The 27,755-nt window shown below is 33.3% G+C and overlaps 1 protein-coding gene across 1 annotated transcript; it reads left to right on the top strand.

Moving 5' to 3' along the window:
* Positions 1 to 21,516: 21,516 nt before the first annotated feature.
* LOC124922519 (nudix hydrolase 21, chloroplastic-like) lies at positions 21,517 to 22,746 on the top strand. The gene is made up of 5 exons (XM_047463251.1): positions 21,517 to 21,625; positions 21,721 to 21,814; positions 21,906 to 21,989; positions 22,133 to 22,261; positions 22,489 to 22,746. Exons 1-5 carry the CDS (start codon positions 21,552 to 21,554, stop codon positions 22,630 to 22,632), a joined length of 525 nt encoding a protein of 174 aa, XP_047319207.1. The 5' UTR covers positions 21,517 to 21,551; the 3' UTR covers positions 22,633 to 22,746.
* The last annotated feature ends 5,009 nt before the right edge of the window (positions 22,747 to 27,755 follow it).

The following is a 27,755-nucleotide window of genomic DNA, read 5'->3' as shown; positions in this document are numbered from 1 at the left end:
AGATAATGGGTGACCATTTAGGTTGGTTTTTATTTGACTTGTTTTGTATAGGTGATAGAGATTAATCCCCTGGTTATTATTGATAAACAATGTTACAATATATACTAGTCAAAAGACTCTTAATAAGGTAAACCACTAATCTAGGAATCTAAACAAGGTAACCCACTAATCTAGGAATCTAAACAAGGTAACAAGATATATACAATATACTAATACACCCCCGCAGTCGAAACGGGAGATTCTCGGACGCTGAGACTGTCTCTGAAATCTTCAAATAGTATGCGCGGAAGTCCTTTGGTGAATATGTCAGCGATTTGAAAACGAGAAGGCATATGAAGAATGCGAACTTTACCTCTATCTACTTTTTCCCTTACAAAGTGTATGTCCATTTCGATGTGTTTGGTACGTTGATGTTGGACCGGATTTTGGGAGAGATAAATCGCACTTATGTTGTCGCAGTAGACCAGTGTGGCTTTGTCCAATGAGATACGAAGTTCTAACAATAAATTGCGAAGCCAACAGGATTCGGAGACAACATTGGCAACTCCTCTATATTCAGCTTCAGCACTAGAACGAGAAAGTGTGGATTGCCGTTTTGACGACCAAGACAGAAGATTATCGCCTAGGAAGACGCAATAGCCAGATGTAGAGCGACGGGTATCTGGACATCCTCCCCAGTCTGCATCAGTATATGAAACGAGTGTAGACAGTGAGGATTTGTAAAGATGAAGGCCATAGTGCTTTGTACCCTGTAAGTATCGAATGATTCTGTGTAAGGCAGCCAAGTGAGCCTCTTTCGGATCATGCATGTGGAGGCAAATTTGCTGGACTGCATATGAAATATCAGGACGTGTGAAAGTAAGATACTGTAGTGCTCCGGCTAAACTTCTGTAATGAGTGGGGTCAGAGACTGGTGGACTAGTTGATTTTCCAAGTTTGCCATTTGTATCGACCGGCGTTTGTGTTGATTTGCAAGTAGACATTCCAGCACGATCAATAATTTCTTCAGCATATTTCTTCTGACTAAGACAAAGTCCATCCTTAGTATACGATACAGCAACTCCCAAGAAATAGCTTAATTTACCTAAATCCTTCATAGCAAATTCTGCGCCTAAGCTTTTCATGAGAGTCTGACGTAACTGATCAGACGAAGCCGTAATGATAATGTCATCAACATACAAGAGTAGATAGGCAATTTCGGACCCATGTTGATAGATAAAAAGCGAATGATCAGTCGTGCTGTGTGTAAAACCGATTGTAGAGACAAAATCTGCAAACCTTTGATACCAAGCACGAGGAGCTTGTTTTAAGCCGTATAAAGATTTGCGCAATAAACAAACATGGTCGGGAAAGATTTTGTCTCTAAAACCGAAAGGCTGATGCATGTAAACTGTTTCGTTGAGATTACCATGTAAAAATGCATTCTTGACGTCCATTTGGTGAATGGACCAAGACTTCGATAAAGCAATGCTCAGAACAGTTCGTATGGTGGCTGGTTTGACAACAGGACTAAAGGTTTCTTCACAATTGATTCCAATCTGCTGAGACCTGCCATCACCAACAAGACGGGCTTTATGCCTCTCAAAAGAGCCGTCAGAGTTAGTTTTATGCTTAAAAATCCACATGCATCGTATAATATCAACACCCTGAGGACGCGGAACCAAGTCCCAAGTCTTATTACTAATTAAAGCGTTAAACTCATCGTCCATGGCGGCTTTCCAATTCGGGTCTGATAAAGCTAACTTTGGGTTTTTGGGAATAGGCGATGGAGATGTGAGTGTGTTTAGATTGAAAATGCGTTTTGGACAGACAATCCCATCCATTGCGCGGGTTCGTATTGTCCGTGTTGGATTGATGATGGTTGGTGAATGATTTGGACGGTTTGGTCTTGTGGACGGGCTGGTCGTGTTTGGGTTTGGGCCTGGTGAAGTGGTGATGGGTGATGGTGGGTTTGGTGGAGTGTGTTGAGTTGATAATGGGCTCGGTAATGGAGTGTTGTTTGGTGGGGAAATGGACTCGGTGATGGGCGGGGTTTGGATGTGTATTGGGATGGTTATTGGTTCGGATTGAGATGGGTGAGTTGAGTTTGGGTTTTGGACAAGAGAAAAGGGAAATTTTGTTTCGTCAAAAATGACGTGACGAGAGATGATAAATCTTTTTGAGGCTGGGTCGTAGCATTTGTAGCCGCGATGATTAGAGGGGTATCCTAAAAAGACACAAGGGGTAGAGCGTTTATGAAGTTTGTGAATAGTGGTTGGAGGAAGAAGAGGATAGCAAAGACAACCGAAAATTTTTAGGTGAGAGTAAGAAGGAGTTCGGTTATATAGAAGTTGAGTGGGTGAGAAATTTCGAATTTGTTTATTTGGAAGAATATTTAGGAGATAAGTGGTCATTTCGAGGGCGTGATGCCAAAAATTTAACGGGAGAGAAGCATGAGTAAGCAATGTTCGAATCATGTTATTTATGGTGCGTATTTTTCTTTCTGCTTTACCATTTTGAGGAGAAGTATAGGGGCAAGAGAGGCGAAATTGTAGACCATTTTTGTCACAAAATGTACGAAATTGACTGTTGTTATATTCAGTTCCGTTGTCACATTGGATTGTTTTAATGGGCTTTTGAAATTGTGTTTGAATTTGATTTTGAAGTGTAGAGAAGACGGAGAATACTTGGGATTTGTTTCCAATTGGAAAAGTCCAAAGGAAATTTGTGTAATCATCAAGAAACAGAATATAGTATTTATGTCCATTTGTACTTAGCACAGGCGACGTCCACAAATCACTATGAATAATATCGAATGGGGAAGTAGTATAAGAGACAGAATTGGTAAATGGTAACTTAACTTGTTTACCAAAGATGCAAGACTCACAGAGTTTAGACCCTAAAACGGGCTTACAAGAAATAGAATTTGATTTATTGAGAGAATGCAAAATATCGACACCGGGGTGTCCTAATCTATTATGCCATAAATTTGACGAAATTGCAGTAAACGAAGAATTAGTTGGGGGTTTTTGGCTTTGGCTCGACAGAGAGAGTGGGTAGAGATCCCCCGAGCTATTGTTCCTCATGATAACCTTCCCCGTCTGGAAATCCTTTACAGAAAAACCAAGTGAGTCAAATTCTACAGAGACGTTGTTATCACGAGTAAACCGACGAATAGATATAAGATTTTTAATGAGTTTGGGAGCATGTAGAACATTGTTCAGAAGTAAGGGTGGTAAGGGTGGTTTTAAGTTAGTTTTACCAATACCGCGAATCGGGATTTCCTGTCCACTCCCAACAATGATATTTTTAACACAATTTAAATTAGAATAAGGCGAGAGACTACCTGAGTTGGGTGTCATGTGTGAAGTTGCTCCCGAATCCATGTACCAAGTATCGTCAGGCGGAGTAAGGGATAAAGTGTGCATCGCCTGATTGATATCGGTTGCAACGTAACTTTGGGGCTGCTGCTGGCTCGTCTCAGCCATGTAGGCCTGCTGTGGCCGAGAACCGAGTACGCCTGCTCCTGCTGTCCGAGTGTGTTGCTGCTGATAGCCAGAACCGCGCCAGGAGGCGCCTTGTTGCTGTTGACCAGATGCGTGCCAGGGGGCGCTTTGCTGCTGCGGCCAGATCTGTTGTGTCGGGTAGGGACAAGGGGGTGCTGTCCAGCCCGCAGGCGCCCACTGTGCCCATTGCTGTTGGCCAGGAGGTGCCCAGAATTGCTGCTGCTGGTGGTATGTGCGGCTGGTGTTGCGACCGCGTCCTCTGCCGCGCTGGCTGCGTCCTCGGCCCTGGCCGGCCTGTTCCTGCGCGCTAGAGGTGCCCTGCTGCTGCTGCTGGCCGGTAGCACGGGCTGATTGGCTAGAGTTGTTTCCGCGGCCTTGGCTACGATCGTCCGAGGCAATAAAAGAGGTGTTTGTGTGGACGAATTCATCCTTCCTTGTTTCAACAAGGAGCAAATCAGATCTAGCATCGTAGAAAGATGGGAGAGGCTTCTTTTGGCCTATTATGGTGGCGATTGTTTCGTAGTTTTCATTCAAACCCTAAGTAGACGCAACACCAGTCGATTTTCAGAAACGGGGCAATCAACATTAGCAAGTTGATCCGCAATCATCTTCAATTCAGTGCAATAAGCACTCATGTTTGGGAAATCATTGAGACGAATTTGAGAAAACCTATTTTCAAGATACATAGCGCGAGAACCTGTGTTATCTTGAAATATATTCGCTAAACGTTCCCAAGCCTGAGCAGCCGTCATACCAGGTTTTTGGATCGTGTTTAGTAGATCCTTGGATATTGTTCCAAATATCCATTGCTTGACAAGGGCGTCAAGGCGTTTCCACAGGGGATTAATCTCTATCAATAGGTTTCATATGTATTGGTATGGACAAGATTTTAAGAACATGCAACTTTGTAACTTGTAAGGTGATCTTGTGAAGCTAGGCAAAATGGATAACCATACCCTAAGTTAGTTAGGTGTTGTTTTTAACTCTTGGAGTGATTTTTTTTCTTTTTATTTAAAATTATATAAAGATTGTTCTATGATTGTAAGAGAGCTTTTGGGTTTTTTATTTTTATTTTTCTAGTCTTATTATATTAAATGTAGGTTTGAAAATTTGTGATCAATTTTATTTTATATGAAAATTGTCTCTTATACAAATATTTGAATTTGTGATGATTAGTTTAGATGATTTGGAAGATATAATTGGGCATGTATAGTTAGGTTCCATTTGTTCTATCATTAAGTTAATGAAATCAATTTTATTCTCTATATAATTTAAGATGTTGTTATATCATTAAGTTAATGAAATCAATTTTATTCTCTATATAATTTAAGATGTTATATAATTATTTAAGTAATAAAGTTATGGAAATAAAAATTATGAATCAAATTTAAACTTGTTAAGATAGTTTCGTTTAAAACAACCTAAAATTTTAAGTTTAATTTTCACTAAAAAAAATATTTAAAAATTAATGTAAAGAATCTTAATTGTGATACTGATTCTCTATTTGATTTATTAAGACTTATTAAATGAATTTTATTAAATTATTAATAAATTTAAAATTAAAAAATATATTTAACATTTTTGTCTAATCTAATAACGTTGTAACATAGAACGGAATGAAAAAAACAGATATGGTAGAATCGTAACCATCGAATACGACCCTAATCGAAATGCATGTTGTAACATAGATTTGTAAGTTTGTAAATAAGGAGATTTTAAGTTCAATTTCTATATATATTAATTGATAAGAGTGTTTTCTATGAGATCAAAGGTTACAAGTTTGATTATACCTAAAACAGAGACGGATTTAAGAATTCGAGTTAGGGTGGGCTTGAAAAAGAATTGAGGTGCGTTTAAAAAATAATGAAAAAATTATGGATAAAAGTAAGTTTTGTCTTTTTATTTAAAAAAAATAGATAAAAATATAGTATATTAAATTAAAAAAAAATAACACCTTAAGTTGAAGGGGGAGGTTTTGACGGATGGATCAATATCATGCTAGGTTTATACAATTAAAAAAAAAAGTTTATAAATATGAAGAATCAAAATCTTGTCATAATTTGTTTTTCTTCATGGTGCATATTTGATGTATTTTATATGTTCTTTGCTTCTTCATCTATCACCATTTTTACTATGCATGCATTTGAATATAAAAAAAATGCAGGCTTCTAGAAGAATTGATAATTGTCAACGAATTTATGGGCCTTAAAATTGAGAAATTACACATCATTTCAAAAAGTATTAATAAAATCAACACCGTCCATTGACATTCACAAACTCTAGTCAAGTTTACTTTTTCTAAGTAAAATATTATTTGCAATTATTATTTAATCTGAAAATAATTTGGAGTTCAAATTAAATAAATTATTCTCGGGTTATTCAATAAAGAAGTTGTAAGAAAAAAAAAATAACTAAAGAAATTCAAGTAAAACTGAGTAATGTCGGAAAAATTCAGCATATTGTGTGTTTGATATAAAATAAAAAATTCAGCATATTGTGTGTTTGATATAAAATAAAATGATAATTTTAGGCATCAATTAAATGATAATGAGTTAATATTATTAATGTTATTTAATTTGATCTATTCTAAGAAAATATTATCATTCTTATTTAATATTTTAATATTTATAATTAATTAATGACATTTTTATTAATATATAAAAACTAATTAAATACATATTTTTATGTGAATTATATTTTATTTAGTTTAAATATTATTAACTGATTTTATAAAAAAAATATAAAAAAAATAATAATAATATATTTAATTAAATTATTATTAAATATTATAATAGTAATACTAAATAATAATACAATATAATTTTATAATAAAAATTCAATCTATTATTGAAGCTCAATCAATATCTCAATTTTTTTTTTATCTATTTTGAATATTAGTTGGTAACATTTGAGTTGTATCTACCTTAAATATAATTATACAATTAATTATTATTTATTTTAATTTGAGTCATTTTTATTATTAAAAATAAATTTTAATTTTTCAAAAAATAAAAGAAAATAAATTATTGAGAGAGAAATAATTAAAATACGTTTATAATGACATGTATAATAATTTAAAAATAAAATATTTAAAATAATAAAAAATTAAAGAGATAAATTGTGAAGTGTTTTTTAATAATAAAAATTGATTTTTTTCATTGAATGCGTCTTATTTGAGAGGGAAGGAGAAAATGTAAGTTAGTGAGAAATGAGAAGAAAAAAAATTATTAATAAAAATAAAAAAGAAAAATAAATATATATTTAGTCAGCAAATCTAATTAGTTTTCTGTCTTTATTTTTTACAAATCTTTCTCCATTATTATTACTCTAAAAAAAATATTAAAACAATTGCATATCTAAACATATGATATCCTTTAATATATCTCACCCACCAAAGTATACAATAATCGCAATAGTAATTAGAAATTATAAAATTAAATCTAATTCCTTGATACTTTTGCTATGAGATATGATAAACTCAACTAAGGGTTAGCTAAAGCAAGGCCACAAATCCTACGTGGCCTTGCCAGCTAGGAGAGAGAAAAAAAAAGAAAAAAAAAAATTCTACATTTCTGCATATCCTCTTTCACCCAATAAGGTTTCATATTTCTGCATTTCTTTCTCTTTCTGAAACGTATCATTTATTTCTCTTCTCCGGCTCCGGCTGCATTTATTTCTCTTCTCCGGCTGCATTTATTTCTTTCTACGGCAGCATTTACTTCTCCATGGTATCCTTTTTAAGGATCTTTATTTTTTTTTGAATAGATCTAGGGTTTAGATTTTACAGATCTAGGGTTTACATTTTACATAAGTATTTATGGATTTAAACTGTTTGAATTTTCAGGAAACCGAAGCACCGAACTTGAACAACCCAGTAGATGAAGAACTTAACCTGAACAGATCCACCCCTGTTGAACCCGAAAGGTACCCTGAACAGATCTAGTGGTTTTGGGACAAGAAATGGTCCTTCCTTGTCCCAAAATGGTTGGTTTCGGGACAAGAAATGGTCCTTCCTTGTCCCGAAATGGTTGGTTTCGGGACAAGAAAGGGTCCTTCCTTGTCCCGAAATGGTTGGTTTCGAGACAAGAAATTGTCCTTCCTTGTCCCGAAATGGTTGGTTTCGGGACAAGAAAGGGTCCTTCCTTGTCCCGAAATGGTTGGTTTCGGGACAAGAAAGGGTCCTTCCTTGTCCCGAAATGGTTGGTTTCGGGACAAGAAAGGGTCCTTCCTTGTCCCGAAATGGTTGGTTTCGGGACAAGAAATGGTCTTTCCTTGTCCCGAAATATGTGGTTTCGGGACCCGAAAGGGTCCTTACTTTTCTCGAAATAGGTGGTTTCGGGACCCGAAACGGTTGGTGTAGGGACCCGAAATGGTATTTCGGGACCCGAAAGTGTGGTTTCGGGTCCCGAAATGAGTGGTTTATGGACTTTTTTCTTAGGATTTCACTTAATTTTTGCAGTCACATTCCTAGTGGTTTTGGGACCCGAAAGTGTGGTTTCGGCATATAATGAAGAAACTTCCTATAAAACTTGGAAGCCATACTGAATACCATCTAATAAAGAAGGGCCTGAAAAACATTGTATACAATTCCATAAATATTCAACAATGCGAAGAGGATTGGAATAGACTAATTGAAGATTATTAGTTGGAAGATAATGTTTGGTTGAAATCTTTGTATTTGGAAAGATCTAAATGGATACCTGTTTATGTCAAAAGACAATTTTGGGCCGGGATGTCAACATCTCAACGGAGTGAAAGTATGAACGCCTTCTTTGATGACTACGTGCAGTCCAAAACATCCCTCAAACAATTTGTCGAGCAATATGATAGGGCTCTGTTGAGAAATATCGAGAGAGAAAAGAAATTAGATTTCCAATCGTTTAATTCTTTGATACCAACTGTTAGTGGATTTGCCTTCGAAAGGCAATACCAAAACTTATACACTCCAGATATATTTAGATTGGTTCAAGTAGAAGTTAGAGGTTTGATGTTGTGCGACACCTCAGCCATTGAAGAGGAAGGTTCAGTTTCTATATTTAGAGCTGAGGAAATCATGTTGGGGGTTAATGGAGAACATCTAAGAGATGTTTCTTACAAAGTACATTACACCGAAAAAGATTGCAATGTGAAATGTGAATGTCGATTGTTTGAGTTCAGAGGTATTTTGTGTAGACATATCATGGCTGTGTTGAAAAAAATGAGGGTGAATGAGGTACCAATGTATTATATAATGGACCGGTGGCGTAAAGATATTAAGCGTGGGTATCAAAATATCACCAATATTTATGATTCAGATATGTCCGTGGAAGAAAAAAAACGTCACAATAGTCTAACTCGATTGATGCAAGAGGTTCAATAAGTTGGAGTAAAATCTGAAGTAACTTGTTCTTTTTGGATGAACGGAATAAAAGGCTTGATGGAACAGTTTATGTCACTTAATCATGGAAGCACTGAAGCATCTAAAGACCAAAGCACAGAAGCATCTCCATCTCCATCTCCATTTCAATCTCCCGCTACATCCATTTTGATACACTCTCCTAAGAAAGTTAGAAGTCGAGGACGACCACCAACAAAGAGGAAACAATCTTTAATTGAAAAAATCCCCAAGACTTCGAGATCAAAAAAGAAGGGAAATACGGCCACAACATCTACAGTTTTGGATTCAACACAACAACAACAATGTAATGATCCACTTTCAACTCAATTATCCTTTACATCACTTTTGTCCTCTCAAGTATATGTCGAAGATAATGCGTGTGGTGATAACATTCAACGAAGATAGTACTTATTTTGATCATGTTGTAACTTTGAATATTTTTACATTTTTATCATTCTTGTCCTTTCATTTTTAACGAAGATAGTCTAACAAAGTTAAAGCAAGTTAAAAACCAAGAGAAAACAAGTTAAAAATCTAAATTTCGGGTCCCGAAACAACTTATTTCGGGTCCCGAAACAACTTATTTCGGGTCCCGAAACAACATTTCGGGTCCCGAAACCACCTTTTGGGTCCCGAAACCACATATTTCGGGTCCCGAAACACCTTATTTCGGGTCCTGAAACACCTTATATCGGGTCTCGAAACCACATATTTCGGGTCCCGAAACCACCTTTCTGGTCCCGAAACACCTTATATCGGGTCCCGAAACAACATTTCGGGTCCCAAAACCACATATTTCGGGTCCTGAAACACCTTATTTCGGGTCCCGAAACACCTTATTTCGGGCCCCGAAACAACCTTTCGGGTCCCGAAACAACCTTTCGGGTCCCGAAACCACTTATTTTATACTTGGTTTTTAACTTGTTTTAACTTAGTTTATACTTGGTTTTTAACTTAGTTTATACTTGGTTTTTAACTTGTTTTAACTTAGTTTATACTTGGTTTTTAACTTAGTTTATACATGATTATAATTGAAGACAAAAAATGTACTAAATTAATTAAGAGTTGCTCTTTACATACAACTTATATGTTTCAGGACATTCTACTTTTAAAATGTCTACAAACTTCTGTAAGATGTTCTTGACATTTTTGTTTAAGTTTGAACGGATGATCATTGCAGTGTATTTGACTCGCAATGCTTCAAGCATTCCCCTTGCCTGTAGAAAATTATAATTCAGCGGTTATTAAAGATTTGTAAAACAAATAAAATGTGAAAATATGTAACTTACATTTTCTATCATTATACCACAATTCCAATTTGTTGCATCGCCCGCGTACCAATGAATATGTCTCATACAGTATACTCCGCAATCTGTTTTATTTGAACTGTCTTGCCAAGGTAATTTCAAAACATTGAACGGGAATTGGGCAATTTTATCCGCGATCCCTTGGTCGATAGTTTGGAAGTAGTCCACAACGTTCTGTACCTGTTTTACCAAAGAAGTTAATAAACACTTTCAAAGAAGTCAATACATTATGTGTAAAAAAGACTTCAACATTACCAGTTGCCGAGTTGTGACATATTTATCATCCCATTCAATATCTGGGTCCAGTGGGAGGTTGTCGATGATTTCAATTGCTTAGTTTCGCATATTGATGACAACCACATAATAGTGATTTTCATATAAAATTGGGAAAAATATCTGCAAGAATATCACCAAGATTCAGATGACACATATAATCAAAAATCAGATAATATAAAAAAGGACTTACCAGCTTAGCAGTTTTCATGTGTTCGGGAGTTAATTCAAAAATTCTCATTTCTTCAATCATTCTTTCAATGAAAAGGTCTTTCGTTCTCCAAAAGTCCTGCAAATAAAATCAACATCACAATAAGAGATAATTGGTTTAAACAACAATGAAAGATATAGAGACTTACAGAAACGACTGTCGAAAAAACTATTTTCGAGTCGGAAGTTGATTTGCAGTGAAGAGTGATCATGTTTGCCCACGCATCAATTATCCCACTTTCAACATGGCATTCATTTTTCATTGATTGAAATTTCTCTATGTTGATATTGGTAAGCTCGGATACATAGAATACTTCCTTGCTGAAACCAGATAAAGAAGAAAACAAGTTAAAAATCAAACTTTCGGGTCCCGAAACCACCCTTTTCGGGTCCCGAAACACCTTATTTCAGGTCCCGAAACAACCCTTTTCGGGTCCCGAAACAACCCTTTTCGGGTCCCGAAACAAGATTTCGGGTTCCGAAACCCCTCTTTTCGGGTCCCGAAACAACATTTTGGGTCCCGAATCCATCTATTTCGGGTCCCGAAACCACACTTTCGGGACCATTAATTCAGCCAAACAAACATGATTTAACAAACTATGAAATCTTGATTTACCTCGCATTCGAATCAACTGCATAAATGAATCCCACAACGACTTCATCTCGGTATTCCATATTGACAAAATGATAGAACTCTATATTTCTTTGCTTGTTCTTCTTCATATATTGAGATTGAAGGCGTACTGGAAGTTCCATCATATGTATGGGATATTTCTTCTGTTTTTTGGAAGCAACCAATTCTTTTCCCGCGACATAATGAATTTGAGGGGCAGGCTCGATGATCTTCGTCGGCTTGTTCTGCGTCATGTATGGAGATTTAAGGCATGCTAGAATTTTCATATGTCGCACTAGATTTCTCCTTCTTTTTCTTGGAGATCCATCTTTTTCAGGTACTTCATCTTCATCTTCCTCTTCGAGAACACCCTTTTGACCCACCTTAGTGTGAGCCACCTCAGTGTGAGCCCCCTCACTGTGAGCCCCCTCACTGTGAGCACGCTCAGTGTGAGCCCCCTCAGTGTGAGCCCCCTCAGTCTGAGCGTCCTGATCGTTTACCCCATCATCCTCAGTGGGTGTTCGATCTTTTAAGTATCTGTGCATGGCATCCCTAAAAGGTTTATTACTGTTCATTGCTCTATAAATTATGTGGATGGCGTTGTCATACATTGGCGTTGCATCCCAGCCTGAAGTTAAAGATTCTAGTCTTCTCGTGGCTTTTTCAATAAACAACGTACATTTAGCAATCCACGCCAAATTCTCTGTAAAACTCAGTTTATCAACGTCCGGACCTGCCGTGTTAATAGGTGTTATATTCATAGGTGGTAGGCCTTCATTCATAGGTGTTGATTTCGTTGGTTCTGACCTCCTCATTGGTGGCCTCTTCCGAGGTGGTGACCTATTCCTAGGTGGTGACCTATTCTTAGGTTCTGCTGTTGCTGCCGCCGCCGCCGCCTTTGGGGTCTCAGACACCCCCTCATTCATATCCTCCTCATCATTATCCCCCACATCATTATCCTCCTCATCGTTCTCCCCCCACATCCCCGGTAGTGGAATTCGTCCCACAATGCTTCCGCGTCCGAATCCTCCATTTTCCAACTCCGTATCCAGTCTAAACTTCAACGTCGTGTCATTCCAACATGACAGTATTGGAAATCGACGGTCATTAACTCCTCCCAGTTGTGGGTTGCTCACCCTATACACGTAGCACAGCTGAAAACAAACATATGTTAATTAAAACCAATTATTTTTGCAAACAGAGAAATTAATTAACGGATAACTTACAATAAGGAACGTCTGTGGTCCTTGGAAATGTCGTTTTTCATTCTCCTTCACTTTTGCGAATGATTGAACTAATCCTTCAAGTACAAATTTGCACCAATTGAACTTCTTGATATTATGAACATCTGAAATAGATTTCAGAATTCTATACCTGCAAGGGGAAAAAACATATTTGAGGATTAATTAACATGTCATATAAGTTGTCATGCAAATGAAATAACAGAAATGATAGTAGCTTGATAGTTGACCTAGGTGATCACACCAGAGAAAGCAGCTGACAACAAATAATACGAAGTCTATCTTAAAATTGTTGTCAGCATCTTTGTTCTCAATCATTTTCGTCGGCATAGCAGTCACTAAAGGAGCGTCATTCATAAGGTTACCCCATCGAGTCCTAAATGCCTTCAGCTTGTCATCAGTCTCGTTATTCTGATATTTTACAATGTCCAACTCCCCTCTGGGGAGACCCAATACCATTTCAACATCTTCTTCTTCAATTTTCACTTCCTCGTCATTCTCTAGAGTGAAAGAACATTTATCACAGTCAAACTGCCTGACTAGATAACGAGATATCTCCCCGGGGCATTTTGAAAGTGATAATGAAAGTAGATGGCCAAAGCCTATTGACTTCACAACCTCCTTTTGATCATTAGACAGTAGTTGCAGAAGATTGAAAAGGCCAAAAGAAGATGTCCTAGTTAAAAAAGAGGTTGTGTGGGGCTGCTTTGGGAGCTGCTGCTCTGGGGGATTTCGGAACTAATTTGGGAGCTTTTGGGGATTTGTGAACTGCTTTGGGAGATGCTGCTTCTTGGGCATTCCTTTTACGTTTATTTGCCCTACAAAAACAAAAGATAAACATTTAAAAAACATGAAACAGATAATCTAAGAGAAACAAAGTTAAAGCAAGTTAAAAACCAAGAGAAAACAAGTTAAAAATCTAAATTTCGGGTCCCGAAACAACATTTCGGGTCCCAAAACCACCCATTTCGGGTCCCGAAACCACACATTTCGGGTCCCGAAACCACACTTTCGGGACCCATAACAGCCAAACATTACAAAATCCGATTTATGGGTCCTGAAACCACCCATTTTGGGTCCCGAAACCACCCATTTCGGGTCCCGAAACCACACTTTCGGGACCCATAACAGCCAAACATTACAAAATCCGATTTATGGGTCCCGAAACCACCCATTTCGGGTCCCGAAACCACCCTTTCGGGACCCATAACAGCCAAACATTACAAAATCCGATTTATGGGTCCCGAAACCACCCATTTCGGGTCCCGAAACCACACTTTCGGGACCTATAACAGCCAAACATTACAAAATCCGATTTATGGGTCCCGAAACCACCCATTTCGGGTCCTGAAACCACACTTTCGGGACCCATAACAGCCAAACATTACAAAATCCGATTTATGGGTCCCGAAACCACCCATTTCGGGTCCTGAAACCACCCATTTCGGGTCCCGAAACCACCCATTTCGGGTCCCGAAACAACACTTTCGGGACTCATAATAGCCAAACATATCAAAATTCAATTTTGGGGTCCCGAAACAACACATTTCGGGTCCCGAAACAACACTTTCGGGTCCCGAAACCACACTTTCGGGACCGTTCATTCAAAAAACATATCAAAATCAAATTTCTGGACTATGTAATCATACTTTCGGGTCCCCGAAACAACACTTTCGGGACCCATAACAGCCAAACATATCAAAAATCACATAAATCATCACATAGAAGCAAATAAACACAAAATAATCAACCATTTCTATCGTTAAAATCATTAGAATCAGCAGAATCATAAAAATCCATAACCCTAACCCTAATCGCAAAACCTAAACGGTCTTCAAATCATTAAAATGTTTTAGGATTCTAAAGGAGATGTTAATTACCTTGTCCTTGGAGATTTTGGAGTCTTGCTTGGAGATGTACCTGGACCACCAGCCTGAAAAAGAGAAAAGATATTCACGAATGCAGACAGTGAAGTGAACGGAAATACCCGAAGGAGAAGACCTACCATTTTCGATCGAAAGAAAGAAGATGAATAAAGTTGAAGAAGTCGGGGATGCCGCCGCCGGAGAGAAAAATCGCCAGAGAAATATCGCCTGAGAAAAATCGCCGGAAGTGGTAAATGAAAAGAAGAAAGAGAGAGGAAAGAAGAAAGAGGAAACTGAAACGTTTTTTTCTTTCTTTTTTTTCTCTCTCCTAGCTATTAATTCGTTGAAAATATCATTTCCCTTTTGCTATAGACGATTCTATACAATTTTTATTTTTTTAAACACTTTTTAAAAATTATTATAAATAACTTAATTTAGTTGATTAATTATATCTTTTAATTATAAACTTAATTATTATATGTGAAAAGTTTAAACCACATAAAAAATATAATTTTTAATTATTTTTTAATAGGACTGGCCTTATGTTTCCAATTAAATGAAACTTCCCTTCCCAATGGGAGTAACTCAAGCTAATTGTAATGGTATATATCCATATAAAGTTTTTTTTTTTTTAAACGTTGGAGAGCTAGCATGATACTCCACAACCACAATTCCCACTTAAATTTAAAACGCTTTCAAATGGAATCAAACATTTTGGTCACAAGAATTAAAAAGATCTAAAATAAAAGTATAAAAGAGAAAGAAATTCATAACAGAATCCTACAAACAAAAGATTAAGTATCCCCACATTTTGAGACATGAAACTCCCACCACACCCAATTATATGAAAAAAATCTTCTCATATGATAAGGAAATCTATTAAATCTTAATATTATCTTAAGAAATATATTTATTTTATGTTCACTAATACATCAAAGCTTAACTAACCAAGACAAAAAGAAAGAACATGATTTTTTCGTATGTACTAAATATTGTATGGATGATAGAAGGGTGTGTTCATTAATAAGTCAAATACTCAAGGAATTTAGATTTAATTTTTGGTAGGTATCATAAATGAAGTTAAATCTAGATGTGGGGATCTAATTAATTAGGTTCTAGGAAGGATCTAGCTAGCTAGCTAGGGAGCTTTGATCAATAATATTTGATTTAAGACTTCAATTGAAAATGGTGAGTTCTTAAAGTGTGGGCGAATAAGGATCATATAATTAATATTTATTTATTTAGCATAGAATTGGTCTCTAAGTCTCAACCACTTGTAGGTTGATTCCTGCCGTCCAAATGGAAATTATTAAAATGAAAATTACATTAGAGTCAACTCTGTAGGGGTCCTTTTAAAAGGGTAATATGAGAAAATAAAAATAAAAAATCAAACTACCAATTAAATTATGATTACGATACCTTCAACTCTAACGACTAAATAACAAATAAGTCTATAAAAACTAAGACCCGTTTAATTTCTTTTTTCAACGAGATAAGTTGGTAGCCTTTCGGGATCACATGGACCCAATACAAAAAAAAAATTATTCCGTGTTGTTTCTTATCTTATTTAAATATTACTTATTGTCTTATGACCTTATATCATACTTTATATATGCATTTAGAATTAATTTAAAGTTTATTTTTGACAAATTAATTAAATAAGGTAGATATAGTCCCTCTAACTCAAACATGCATTTTGTATATATGCATTTTTTTTTGGTTCGTTGGGTAATCTATTTGTGAATTTAAGAAATTTGTGTAATTTTCTCAAATATTGGTTCATGAGAGATCATGCTTTATTTTGTGCTAAAATCAATGACTTGTGTAATGAAATTAATTTCATTGACGGGAATGAAGAGATTCGTGAACTCTCCGCTGAGGAGGTTAGTTCTCGGATTCATATTGTTAGCAAATTACTCGATATGTGTAAGGAAAAGATTTGGGGCAGGCTAGCGAAGTAGAACTACATAGTTAAGAGTCGGAGATAGAAACACCAAATTTTCCATAGGATCTCTAACGCACAAACAAAAAATAATGTGATAAATTCTATCTCGATCGAGAGGGAAGTTTATGATAGTGAACCTGAAATCTCTACGAGTATTGTCAAATTTTATAAGGGTTTGCTTAAGGAGTCATTTAATGTCATGCCTAAATTGAATGGTATAACTTTTGATTCAATTTTTACAACGCAAACAAATATGTTGGATGCTCGTTTTACGTTAATGAGCTCATTAAGTGGTGTGGAAGTGATAAAGCGCCAGGATGCGATGAGATTTTTGTTTTTTTTAAAAAGTGTGGCCTTTCCTTAGAACTGAAATTATGGAAGCAATTGATAATTTTTATCGATTTTCATCATTTGATAAGAGTTGGAACTCTACTTTGATATGTCTCATTTGTAAAGCTCTAAGAACTATTGATGTGAAGAATTTTAGGCCTATTAGTCTCGTTTCGTCATTCTATTAGATTATCGTAAAATGTTTGGCCAACAGACTGTGAAGGGTGTTAGAGACAGTCATATCTAGTAATTAGATGACGTTCATCAAAAGTCGTCAAATCTATGATTTTGTATTAATAGACAATTAGTGCATTGACTAAACTAATTCAAGTGGTGAAAATGGGCTTTTATCAAGTTAGACATTGAAAAAGCTTGTGATTGTCTCAATTATGAGTTTTTTTATGTAATGAACAAAATGAGAATATGTGCGAAATAGATTGGTTGAATTAGATCTTGTCTCTCGACTGTTAAATTATATGTCATTGTTATTGGAAGTTCTCAGGGATTTTTTGAGGGCTCTAGAGGGATCAGACAAGGTGATCCACTCTCTCCTTTTTGTTTGTCATTGTTATGGAAGTGTGTTGTGGGTCAAGAAGATCCTTTCACCATATCACATTTGATTTTCGCTAATGACATGCTCTACATGGTTCAAGCTACTTATAAGAATTTTAAACACCTTCGAGATATTTTATGGTTATTCGGTGCATGTCCGGTCTTCGAGTCAATCAATCTTAATAAGTTAAACATCTTTTTTTCAAATTCTGTTTTGAATAGAAGAATGATAAGGTTGACAAATATGTCGGGGATCAAAATTTGTGATCTTTCGTTAACATATATTAGTATGTCATTGGTGCTAAATTGCGATCCAATGTCTCTTGGGACCCGATTATCACTAAAATGGAATGTAAATTGTCTAGATGGAAAAGTAAAATAATCTCGAAAGGTGGTTGACTAATCCTCATTAAGAGTGTGTTTTCATCTATGCCCATATATATAATGTTTTATTCATTCTCCTTAAGAGTATGGCAGTGAAAATAGAGAGAATAATGTGTAAATTTTTATAAAGATCTTCTGACTCATCGTTTTGTCATTTAGTTAGTTAAGATAATGTTAAATGTTTTAAAGATCAGGGAGGTTTATATATTCGAGATCATATTTCTTTTAATAAAGCTCTTCTATCAAAATGGTGTAGTAGATTTGTAATGGGACTGAATAGTGTCTTTGGGCATCGATAATCAGATGTAAGTATGGTAATGATTGGTCTAGTTGGTTAACCAAAATGTCTAATTATCCAGCGGAGTATAACATTTGAAGGGGAATTTATCAATGTGAAAATATTTTCGTGAGCAGTCTAGATTTATTGTGGGAGATGGTGTTTCGATTAGATTTTGGGAGAACATTTGGTATAACGTCAAAAGTTTAGCTACTACGTATCTTGAGCTTGCTTCCATTGCTATATGTAAAAATATTACAGTTAACGTCAAAAGTTTAGCTACGGCGTATCTTGAGATTAAACATTATGGAGTCTTCGTCCTATAATAGAGTTTTACTTTTGGTAAAACGTAAAAAAGTGCTACTGTCTGAACAAGACATCATGCGTTGACAAGATATGAATAGTTTCCATGTGGGACATTGCTACAAGTTGTTCGCTATGATTATTCCATATAATTTTTATTGGGAAAAATATTGAGAGTTAATGATTTCGTCCAAGATCTTGTTCTTTAGATGAAGCGTTACTCATGGTGGATTTATAACAAATGATATGTGCATGAAAAAATGTTGTATTATGGCTAGTCGTATCTGTCAATAAGAGATTGAATCGGCAACTCACTTACTTTTGTATTGTCAAGGGGTGATTAGTATTTGGAGCCTTTTGTGGAGTATTACTGAGATTCATTGGGTGATGCCCAAGTTTTTAAATAGTTGCTGGAAAGTTTGGATTGATTCGACTTATATGGAAGGCCTACATATTTGGGTTATCATCTCAATTATTTTTTGGTGAACTATCTGGCTGAAGAGAGATCGTCGAACTTTCAATGATCGTAGTCGTCCGATTTGTACCATTCATAATACTACTATTATTATTCTTTCTGAGATTCGTTTAGGAAAGTCAGTAGAGTCTGCCGAGAGTTAATCGTTCTTTTCGAGTATTTACGAGCTCAACAACTTATTAAATATTGTTTTTTTATTTTTTATTTTTTATTTTCATGTCATGTCATGTTTTGTTGATGAGCTTAACCAATTTTTTTTCATTGAACTTTTTTTTTTAAAAAAAAATCTCAAATATTTTAAACTTAAAATAAAATTTTGTCTCTCTCCCATCTCAAAAAACATAGATCTAGTAAGTTGTGAATGTGCAAAATTGATCATACAATGTTGTTTAGTCCCTCTAACTCAACTATTTAAACTTTTATTAAATTTAAAAAACAATTAAAAACTCAAATTATAACATACCTCTTTTTATTAAACAAAGACATTTTTTTTCAAATCCCCATAAAAAACAAGATCAAACAAGCTAAGTGTACTTCCCAGACAAGTTTTAACTAGCACAATAATTTCAGTTCCTCTTCACCTATTCTGCATGTTTAGTATTAATTTATAGTTACACATAACTTTTTTTTCTTGTTAGAAAAATTATTTCATATCAATAGAAAAAAAAAGACTCACTAAAAACAATACAAGAACAGGAATTAACAACAACAGACAACATAGATAAACTAGTTTAAAACCAAACTTTGGACAACCTAGACAAACATACAATAGTTTATACAAAACACAGACAACAAACAATGAGTATAAAGAACAAAAAGCCCAAAGGGTATGTAGATTGAAAACAACTACATCTTATCATAAAAAAATGTCAGATAAAATTTCTTTTGTTAAATATATATTTCATTCGAACGTCGATGAGATAATATTTTGTAACCTAACTTAATTAAACATATATTTATAAAGTTGTTGATATTTGTCGTTTTAACTCAGTTACAACTTCATAAAGTGTTTTTAACCAAAATGACCCATTTGTAAACATTTTTTGAGAAGATAATGTCACGAAACATAACTTAATTTATACAGATTTGTTAAGTTTTTACATCCAAACTCAGACCCTGACTAAACTCAAATCCGATTCTAACAACAACCAAAAAAAAAAAAATAATCCAAATAAACATTGTGGTAATTGGTAAGGTAATAACTAATGTATAATTATAAAAAAAAAATGATTAGTAGATATTTGCATGCATAAATATTATATTATTATTAGAAGAAAGAACCTAATTAAATTGGTATATTGACCAGCCAAGACAATAATATATTAGAATTATAAGACCTGTATATATATAGGCTGTAATTTTATTTCAATATTTGCGGCGGTATTCACTTATAACTAATTCCACCCATTTCACAACTACATATATAATTAATTATTTAATGGTTGATAATTTAGATATCAATATCTAGACTATTAAACAACCACATATTTATAATTTTTTGTCCTATATTTTCACACAATCTTCGAATTTGTGAGAATATATGAATGGTAGATGATTTATTTGAAGAACTCAGTATTTTAATTAATAAAATATTTTATTTTATAGTATTTTTAATTAAAATTAAAGAAAATGATCTTTTAAATAAAATTATTTTTATTGAGTATGAGTCAAAATTTGGACGATAACATAGATATCTATATATATAATTAGATATCTATATATATAATGATGTTTAATTTTTAAAGTGTTCGGATTTCTGGGTCAAAAGTTGTGGTTAATTTGGATATATATATATATATATATATATGAAAGTAAATGGATATTTGGATCGGATTATGGGTTGACCCGCCCATAAACATTTTTACCGTAATATTTTTTCTCGATTTTTTATATTATTACTCGTGCAAATGCACGGGATACATGCTAGTTTTAAATAAAAATGACAATTTTAAAGAATTTTAAATACATCATTTGGATGAAAGAACAACTCAATTTAATAATAATAACACATGGTGTTTAGTTGTCTCATAATGTTTAATGCATGATCATGTGAATACTGCACACCCTTTTATTATTTTAGTATAATGAATAAATTATTCTATAAATATTAAATATAACACATTGATGTTGTGGCATATAATCAATTATAATTTTTTTTTCTTTTATAATAAATAACATCATTTGGACCATTGTGCTTCATGTTGTATGGATATAAAAGAGCTTGTCTTATGTGAGATTATTGTTTTTTAAATAACTTTATTATCTTATTATTAACAAAATTTTATTTCATATAAAACATATTTATTTATCAAAAGTACATATCACATAATCAATTTTCAGTTATCAAATGAAACTGATCTAGCCCAACTATGAGTAATTCTTGGTGGAAATTTTCGAATTCAATAATGTTTTAACTAATCTCGGATTTGATTCTATTTAAGAATGTCCAAGTTAAAATCGAGAGTATAAGAATAAGATAATATTAACTTTGTTATAGATTCATCAAACTAAAAATAAATACTGCTCAAATATGAGGTTTAGCATAATAATTAATTTTATAAAAATTATTTTGATTCATTTAACAATCAATCTCAAAATAGGTGTGTAATTAATAAATGATCATATTCTGAAACGGAAGTAATAAAAAACTGACACGTGACAAGTGATGAGTCATTTACACGCCACACGCTTTGGTATTCAACCCTCGTCACCCCTTCCCAATCACTATTGGACGGTTACCCCTTCTATATAATTAAAGAAGATTATCAACTTAAATATTTAAAAGATTCCATTTTTATCTTCTTCAAGATCTATTACTTCAAAAACCCTCAATTTGATTCTAAATTCATCACCAGAAAACCCCCCCCCCCCCCCCCCCCCCATTTGTGTTATCAAAGCTTCAATCTTTAAAAACATGGTTGTTATGGTTTCTCGCTCCGGCAGACATTTACAACGTTACAACAAACAAGGTCGCCGCCTTGTTGTCGGGTTAGTTTTCTCTCTTTTCTTAAAGTCTTGTTTGATTTGATTGATCAATTGTTGTTGTTGTTGTTATTGACATTTGTTGTTGTTATGATTTGCAGGTGTATACCTTACAGATATAAAACGGGTGATGATCAAGTTGAAGTTCTTGTTATAAGTTCTCAAAGACAGGGTAAAGGAATGTTATTTCCAAAGGTATATATATATAATTGAATCTAATTAGATATAATTTGTAGATTGGTTTTATTTGAAAATTTTGAATTGGGTTTGGGGAATTGATTTGTAGGGTGGTTGGGAAGCCGATGAATCAATCAAAGATGCGGCCGAGAGAGAGTCATTTGAAGAAGCCGGCGTAACCGGCATTGTTCAGGTTCGATAATTGTTTGAATATTCGACTCTAAATACATCTTTTTCTCGAATTTTATTTCATCAAAATCATATGTCCGACGGATTGAATGTTTTTTATTCGAATTGGGTTTGTGGGTTAAGAACAATTTATTTGAATGGTTGCAGAGAAAATTGGGGAAATGGACATTCAAGAGTAAAAGGCATGAGACAGATTATGAAGGTTACATGTTTCCTTTACTAGTGAAGCAACAACTAGACTTGTGGCCAGAAATTGAATTTCGACAAAGAATTTGGGTAAATTCATTCCCAATAAATAACACTTTTATATATGTATAAATAAATCCCCAATTATTTCAAATTATTATAAGTTCTTTTCTTTCACATTTAAGCTCTCATTTATTTTTTCTCTTCAAAAAATATGTTATAGACTTAACTAAACTCGCAAATTCATTTAAAAAAAATATATGTTGTTACCCATCTAAAAGAAGTCTTAGAATATGGGTTTTTTGAATTATGTGTAGATGAGCATCTCCGAAGCAAGACAAGCGTGCCAACATGTGTGGATGCAAGAAGCTTTGGATAAATTAGAGCGTCGACTAGAAACAAGACCTAAAACGGATGATCGAGACCTAAACATCTCTAGGGTCGGTCAAATATGTATATAATATCGAATAAATGTAAAGAGAATCACCGTTGATACACTTAACTGGAAAAGGCTGAAATTGCGTAAATGTTTTAACTCATTCTATTTTATATTTTTATTGAGGGTGCAAGAACAATTTTATTATTCCTTCCTAGTTGTAGCTCAACAATGAGATATTTTAAGGCATAAAACTATTAGACATGAAATTATGGTGTTACAAACCGAGACATGGACTCTTTTGTTCACAAATAGAACACAAATTTGATGGGAAAATGTATTCTTCAAAAACATATAACAATTTCTAAATTAATTGAGTATAAGAGAGGAGCAAAACAGAATGAAATTGAATCGACAATACAAGTTTTAGCGTGGAAAACCCCTCTTGCAATCAAGAGTAAAAAATCACGGGATCTGAATATGTCACTTAACAATTTACTATCATCAACAATATTACAAGTAAGAGTTCACTATAGATATAATCAAACTAGAGTCTAATCAATTGTATTAAGATCACACAACAATCTTGACAAATAACAACAAAGACAGAAAGAGCAAGGTCAGCAAACCTTATCAATTTTGCAATTCTGGCTTCTCTTGGATTAACTTAGAAGTTTCGGAGAACATAACTTCATCGTTCATAGCGTAACTCCAGAAATAACCAACAAATTTTCAACGTTTGAAGTCGATCAAATGGTGTAAACTCCGACGAACATTAATCTTCTTCGGCTGTTATCTCAAATCACTTAATATGTTTTTGTTCTCCTCTTTCTCTCATGTTGTTATGTAAAACCTATTAAAAACCTCACATTATTTACTGTAGGTCTAAATAAAGTTCACACGAAGGTAGATGTCTCCGAGGACAAAAACTCAAAAAAAATCTGGATCATTGGAAAAGAAACTCAATTTTAATGGAATTGTTGTTTTCTTATTTCACCTTTTTTGAATTTTGGGTTGAATTGTGCAGAGCATTTCTAAGCCCTGTAGTTTAAATTAAGTCAGCCCAAAATTGTTACAATTAAAAACATATGGGCCCATATAACTGAAGCCTTTAGAAATTGGAATGATCTTGATTGAACTGAATTGAACACTTATCGTATTAAGGTAGACTCTTGTGAGTTTGATTCATACTAAAAATATAAAAATACTAAAAACTAGTGTAAATGTGGCTATGACCTTTTCATTGTGATATATATATATATATATATATATATATATATATATATATATATATATATATATATATATATATATATCCGAAATCTTGTAGTCTCATAATGACTTTGGTGGGTGTTGTTTTAATTAATAACATGTCTTCAAATTAAATAAAATATAATAATATTATTTTAACTCATTTTTTTTTTAATAATTTTCAAGATTTTTTTAAATAACTCACATTATAATTTATGTTATTAGAATAAAATATATAATAATTTTATTTTTTTATAATATATATATGATTCTTATAATTTTTATTTATTTATAAGTTCTAGTTTAGGGATAGCAATTCAGGTCGAGATCTAGTTGGTGTTTCACATCAGCAGAAAGCGGGCACACATTGGCCCTCTTATTTTGTGAAATTAATATTTCACATCAGCAGAAAGCGGGCACACATTGGCCCTCTTATTTTGTGAAATTAATATTTCACATCAGCAGAAAGCAGGCACACATTGTACTTGGCCAAAACATTCCAATGCTTCCGCCCGCCCTCTTATCTAAATAATAAATTTTATTTATATTATTTTAAATAAATAACTAATTTATAATATAGGAATATTCCTATATTATAGGAAAATTTGAGATTTTAAACTCACGTGTTAATATAATTAATAAAAAATATATTAATTTATTTAAAATATATATTTATTAATTAAATATATAAGTAATAATATTCCTGTATTATATATATTATAGGAGAATTTGAAAATTTCACCCTTAAAATATATATTTTTATAATTTAAAATATATTATAATATTTTTATAATTAAATATATAATTAATATTATTATAATTTAATATATAATTAATATTCCTATCTTATAATAAAAATTTAGAATATATATTTATTTAACATTATTATAATGTTACTTAAAAATAATAGGAAAAAATATTATAATTAAATATATAACTAATATTCCTATATCATATAATATATTATATTATATAATTATGAAAAAGTCAGAAGAGGGCATGACCAGCATAGAGGGCACTGCCCTCTTTTTGTTTTTATCTACAATGCAAAAAATGAAAAAAAAATTAATGACCTGCCCTTTTTCACGCTGTCTGCGGGCACAGGTCATGTGCTGGAGATGCTCTTATGGGCTGATTGATATTCCCGAATCTGACATGTTTAATAATTCGTGTCAAATCATGAATCTCATCTGTTTATATATAATAGACCTGATTTCGACCCGATTGACCCAATTGACATGTCTCATCTTAAATTCAATCCGATATAATTAATATTGTATCTTTTTATTTTAAATTAAAAAAAATATCAAATAGCAATAAAGTTAAATTACAAATTTATTTACAAATTGAATTGAAAAAATAAATGTGACTGCATATTAACACCAAGCTGACTCTAATAAATGAGTCAGATTTATGAGTAAAAATAAGTGAGTGGATAAGAAAGTGCAAAAACAAAAATCTACAAAAGAAAATTATAAGGGTGTGTTTGATAGCCCTGGAATTGGCATTGGAATTGGAATTGGAGGGTACAATTTCAATTCTTATGTTTGTTAGACACTTTAATATTAAGAATTTGAATTGGAATTAGAATTCCAATGGAATTCAATATAGTGTAATTTGATAGTTCTCAATTCCTATCTTTTTAGGTCGGAATTGTAATTCTAAATTAACAAGTTTTTCATGTTTTTGACATGTTTAACACGTTTTTCACACATTAAACACGTTTTTAACACGTTTAACATATTTTCATATTTTGGCACGTTTAACACGTTTTTGGCACGTTTAATACGTTTTTGGCACATTTAACACGTTTTTGACACATTTAACACATTTTTCACGTTCTTGACACGTCTAACACGTTTAACACGTTTTTGTCACATTTAACACGTTTAACACGTTTTTGTCACATTTAACACGTTTTGACACATTTAACACGTTTTTCATGTCCTTGACATGTTTAACACGTTTTTGACACATTTAACACGTTTTTCACGTCTTTGACACGTTTAACACGTTTTTGACACGTTTAACATGATTTTCACGTTTTTAACACGTTTAACACGTTTTTGACACGTTTGACACGTTTTTTTTATGTTTTTACACATTTTGCACGTTTTGGCACGTTTAACAAGTTTTTCACATGTTTAACACGTTTTTGACGCGTTTAACACATTTTCACGTTTTTGACACATTAACACGTTTTGTTACGTTTTTTACATGTTTAACGCGTTTTCACGTTTTTGACACATTTAACACGTTTTTTTTAACGTTTTTGACACGTTTACCACTATTTTTTGACACATTTTACACGTTTTTCACGTTTTGGCACGTTTAACAAGTTTTTCACATATTTAACACGTTTTTGACACGTTTAATACGTTTTCACGTTTTTGACATATTTAACACATTTTTTTACGTTTTTGACACGTTTACCACATTTTTGACACGTTTAACACGTTTTGGCACGTTTGACAAGTTTTTCACATGTTTAACACGTTTTTGACACGTTTAACACGTTTTCACGTTTTTGACACATTTAACACATTTTTTTACGTTTTTAACACGTTTAACATGTTTTCACGTTTTTAACACATTTAACATTTTTTTTACGTTTTTGACACGTTTACCACATTTTTGACATGTTTAACACTTTTTTCACGTTTTGGCATGTTTAACACGTTTTTCACATGTTTGGAACGTTTAACACGTTTTCATGTTTTTAACACGTTTAAAACGTTTTTAACACGTTTAAAACGTTTTTAACACGTTGACACGTTTCACATGTTTTTTACGTTTTTGACACGTTTGACACATTTTTAACACATTTAACACGTTTAACACGTTTTAACACGTTTAACACGTGAAAAATGTGTTAAAACGTGTGTAAAGCGTGAAAACGTGTGGAAAACGTGTGAAAACATGAAAAACGTGTAGAAAACGTGAAAACGTGGAAAACATGTTAAAACGTATGAAAAACGTGAAAAACGTGAAAAACGTGTAAAACGTGTTAAAACGTGTGAAAATCGTGAAAATGTGAAAAACGTGTGAATAATGAGTGAAAAACATGAAAAACGTGTGAATAACGTGAAAAACGTGAAAAACGTGTTGTAATGTGTGAAAAACGTGAAAACGTATTAAAACGTGAAAATGTGTAAAAACGTATAAAAAACGTGTGAAAACGTGTGAAAAACGTGAAAAACATGTGAAAAACGTTTAAAAACGTGGAAAACGTGGAAAACGTGTTAAAACGTGTGAAAAACGTGTTAAAACGTGAAAACGTTTGAAACGTGAAAAACGTGTTAAAATGTGTGAAAAACGTGAAAAACGTGAAAAATGTGTTAAAACGTGTGGAAAACGTGAAAAACGTGTGAATAATGTGTGAAAACGTAAAAAACGTGTGAAAAATGTGAAAAACGTGTTGTAATGTGTGAAAAACGTGAAAACGTATTAAAACGTGTAAAAAACGTGAAAACATGTAAAAACGTGTAAAAAAACGTGTGAAAACGTGTGAAAACGTGAAAAACGTGTGAAAAACGTGAAAAACATGTGAAAAACGTGAAAAACGTTTGAATAGAATGAAAAACGTGTGAAAAACGTGAAAAACGTGTGAAAATGTGAAAAAATGTCAAAAACGTATTAAACGTGCCAAAACGTCAAAACATATTTTAAAAGTTAACATTTTGAACCGATATTTTATTTTACAAACATTGGAATTAGAATTGAATTACAATTCTATCATTTTCCCAAACATAGGAATTGGAATTGAATTACAATTCTATCATTTTTCCAAACATAGGAATTGAATTGTAATTCAATGCCAATTCTAATGGAATTGGAATTAGAATTCCAATGCCAATTCCAATTCCAATTCCCCATCATCAAACACACCCTAAATGAAATTGAGTACTCAGTATTTTAGGTCGATCCAATTTTGATATGTTTATTAATTATGTTATT

The sequence above is a fragment of the Impatiens glandulifera genome, chromosome 1, assembly GCF_907164915.1.
Source record: "Impatiens glandulifera chromosome 1, dImpGla2.1, whole genome shotgun sequence".
Lineage (NCBI taxonomy): Eukaryota > Viridiplantae > Streptophyta > Magnoliopsida > Ericales > Balsaminaceae > Impatiens > Impatiens glandulifera.
This window is presented reverse-complemented; position numbering and strand designations above follow the sequence as displayed.